Source organism: Athene cunicularia, unplaced genomic scaffold, assembly GCF_003259725.1.
Source record: "Athene cunicularia isolate RWA unplaced genomic scaffold, athCun1 SCF_11, whole genome shotgun sequence".
In the NCBI taxonomy this organism is placed as follows: domain Eukaryota; kingdom Metazoa; phylum Chordata; class Aves; order Strigiformes; family Strigidae; genus Athene; species Athene cunicularia.
Window position 1 is genome coordinate 76,886 of NW_020799167.1, and position 2,893 is coordinate 79,778.

Below are 2,893 nucleotides of genomic sequence, written 5' to 3' on the forward strand. Positions count from 1 at the left end.
TCCCGCAGGCGGTTGAGGCGTGCGGCCAGGATGAAGGGCCGGAGCCTGTGGCCGGGCAGCAGGTAAGGGGCTGGGGTGCCCCATCTGCTGAGCCCCTGGCAGAGCCGGGCTGGCCAGCGCTGCCGGTCTCTGCCGTCACAACAGATCCTGGCACAAATGGATCTGGACGGAGCAGACCGAGGGCCCGGGCTGTGCTGGGCAAGCAGGACAAACCCCACCCCGCTGGAACCTGCCTGTGGCACCGGGGTCCCCCATCCCCTGTGAGAGACAGGCGTCTCCCAGGCTGGCTGCGTCCCACGCACCGGGCAGGGGTCCTGGCAGGGGTCAGGGTCTGCGGCACAGACCTGCTGTGGGCAGCACCCTGGGAGGTGTGGAGGGGGCCACGGTGTCCTGGCCTCAGAGCGGAGCCGTCTCTCCTGGCGGATGGGAGGGGAGGGCTGTGGAAATGGGCTGCTTTCTGCAGAAAGTGGCAGCGGGGAAGCTGTTTCCGCAGGGTGGGCGGGTGCGGGCATGGGAGCGCTTGCTCAGCTCCGCCGGGCGCCGGGTGATGGGCACCATGACAGTCTTGTCTGGAGCGCTGCATCTGCTCGGGGTCTCTTGCACCCTCTGCCCACCCGCTCTTGCTGCCTTTCTGCCAGTCCCAAGGGATAGTCTGGCTACCCTTTCCCTCCGTCCCTGAGCCCTGCTGCTAGATTTGGTGGTGGGTTCAGCGAGCCAGAGACCATCCCCTCTGGGACATGGCCTGGCACCTCTTGCCTGAGCCCACGGCAGCGTGGAGACATTGCTCTGCCCCCAGCACACGACCTTGCCCTGGTCCCACCACCTTCCCTCTGCTCCGAACCCCTTGTGAGCTCTTTGTTGTGGCCCTTCCCAGCTTTGTGTCCCCAAGAGGTGCCCTTGCCATCTCCTGCAGTGGTGATGAAAATCCAGACAGGATCAGCCCGGGGGGTCTCCTCAGACCCCTCCACAGGTCCCGCTCTCTACAATGTGCTGTCAAGTCTCTGATTTGGTGCTGATTGCCCCTTCTCCAAGAAGCGGGTATTTCCCCTGAAGCACTGGGTGAAATGCTTCATGAAATCCATGAGTCTGGGGTCTGCTCCCTCCCCTCTACCTGGAGCAGGAGCTGCCTCCTGAAAGCCACATGCTGGTTTGCATGGCTGCGGTCGGACGTGGGGTCACAGGCTAATTCAGGCTGGAAGGGACCTTGGGGGTCCTGGACCTGCCACATGGAGCAGGGCCAGCCATAGGTCAGCCCAGGATGTCATCGCCTTGGCTTTGGAAAACCTCCAAGGTGGCTCTCCCCAGGACCCACACCTCTTAGCTGATGAATTTCTTGTGCTGGGGACCCAGAACTGGCTGAAGGATTGAGATGTGGCTTCATGAGTGTGAATGGGCGCTGCTGTCCTCTGGCTGATGTCCTGGGCTGTGTCGTGGGGCTCGTGGCCTGTGCAGACTGACACAAACCTACCACCGGCCAGTGGGCTCAGTGCCAGGCTTGGTTTTGACTTGTCCCTGGGAGGGTGTCAGTCCCTGTTTTGGGGTACTCTGCTCCACTCCTTGCACTCCCTGGGGTTTTGGCCCTGCTCAGCATCTTTCGCCCTGAGTGAAGCAGAGCATTTGAGTGTGTTGGGACCATCACGTGTGTGCCAGGCCCTGGGCAACTTCGTTTTCCCCGCACCATGCAGCTTCACCCGAGGAGCTCCCGTCGCTGGCGGGGGGTCCCTGCAAGCCCGAGCAAGTCCCACTGTGCCCCGTGGCGCTGGGGAGGGTGCCCGCCGCACATGCCGCTTGCTTGGTGCTGCACTTGTGGGGCATCCTGCCCCCCTCGGAGCACAGCACAGTGACGTTGTCTGGTGTCTGGACAAGGACATGGACACACCTCACTTGCACCCGGCAGATCAAATCCTTGCCCTGGTGTTTGATCTTCTGCTGTGTGACAAGGCAGCGTGGGATGCTGCTGCATCCTGCAGTTTCCTGCTGGGATGTGGGCAGGAAACTGCATCACTGCTGTGCCGGGCAGTTGTGTCACGTTGCTGTCATCCATGTGTGACGTGAAGGGGACATGCATGAGTCTCCCTCAACATGCCCAGTTGTCTTCAGTCAAAGCCGGGGCCAGCTGAGCTTCCCGTGTCGCTGCAGCCGGCGGAGGTGACAGCCAGAGGCCCTGGGCTCCTTGACGGTTGTTTTCTGTTTTCCAGGCTGGCCTCCAAATCTCAGCCTAAACAAAAGCGCAGGGAGGACGTAGGGTCCAGGAGGAGGTAAATGGCTCCAGTGGAGAGCCTGAGTGCCAGGAGCCCCGCTCAGCCGGGCTGGAGCCGAGCATGTCCCCGTGCTGCCAGGGACGTGGGGCAGGCGGCTGGTGAGGGGTGGGCACCCACGGGCACGGCGTGTCTCTGCCTGGGGAACAGAGCGAGGGGCGCGGGCGGCACGTGCTGCTGCAGGCAGGGCGGCCATCAACACCTCCGTGGCCAGCTGGCCGTGCCGGTGGTGTCTCGGCTCCTCTCTCCTTGCAGGCTCTTCACGGAGCGGCAGCAGCTCAACTACCGCCTGCACTCGGTGTCGTGCGCGGGGACGGAGGTTCACCTCTCTATGTGTGCCTTCGAGTTCTACCGGGGCAACGCCTCGGCCGCCTGCGGTGCTGGCATGCCCGCCGTCGTCAGCTGTGTGCCCGGGCCCCTCTTCGCCACTGGCAGTGCCCACAAGAAGAAGCAGCGCCAACAGCAGCAGGGCCAGGTGAGCCCCGCGGGGAGGGAGATGAGTCCTGCGGCAGCCCACAGCTGGTCACCACCCCGCCGCAGGGCTCTGTCCCCCGGCCTGCACCCGAGGGCGGGTGTGCAGGTCCCTGGGTGATCAGCTCACAGAGCAGGAGGTGGGGACTGTCTCTTATACACAT

General features: G+C 63.8%; 1 protein-coding gene across 1 annotated transcript in view; it reads left to right on the forward strand.

The window, feature by feature from the left end:
- Positions 1-2,893, forward strand: part of LOXL3 (lysyl oxidase like 3) — a 9,727-nt gene that overhangs the window by 3,281 nt on the left and 3,553 nt on the right. Inside the window, exons 5-7 of the mRNA XM_026867037.1 lie at positions 9-62; positions 2,199-2,258; positions 2,514-2,733. Of these exons, the coding sequence (XP_026722838.1) occupies positions 9-62; positions 2,199-2,258; positions 2,514-2,733 (334 nt within the window). The remainder of the gene's footprint in view (positions 1-8; positions 63-2,198; positions 2,259-2,513; positions 2,734-2,893) is intronic.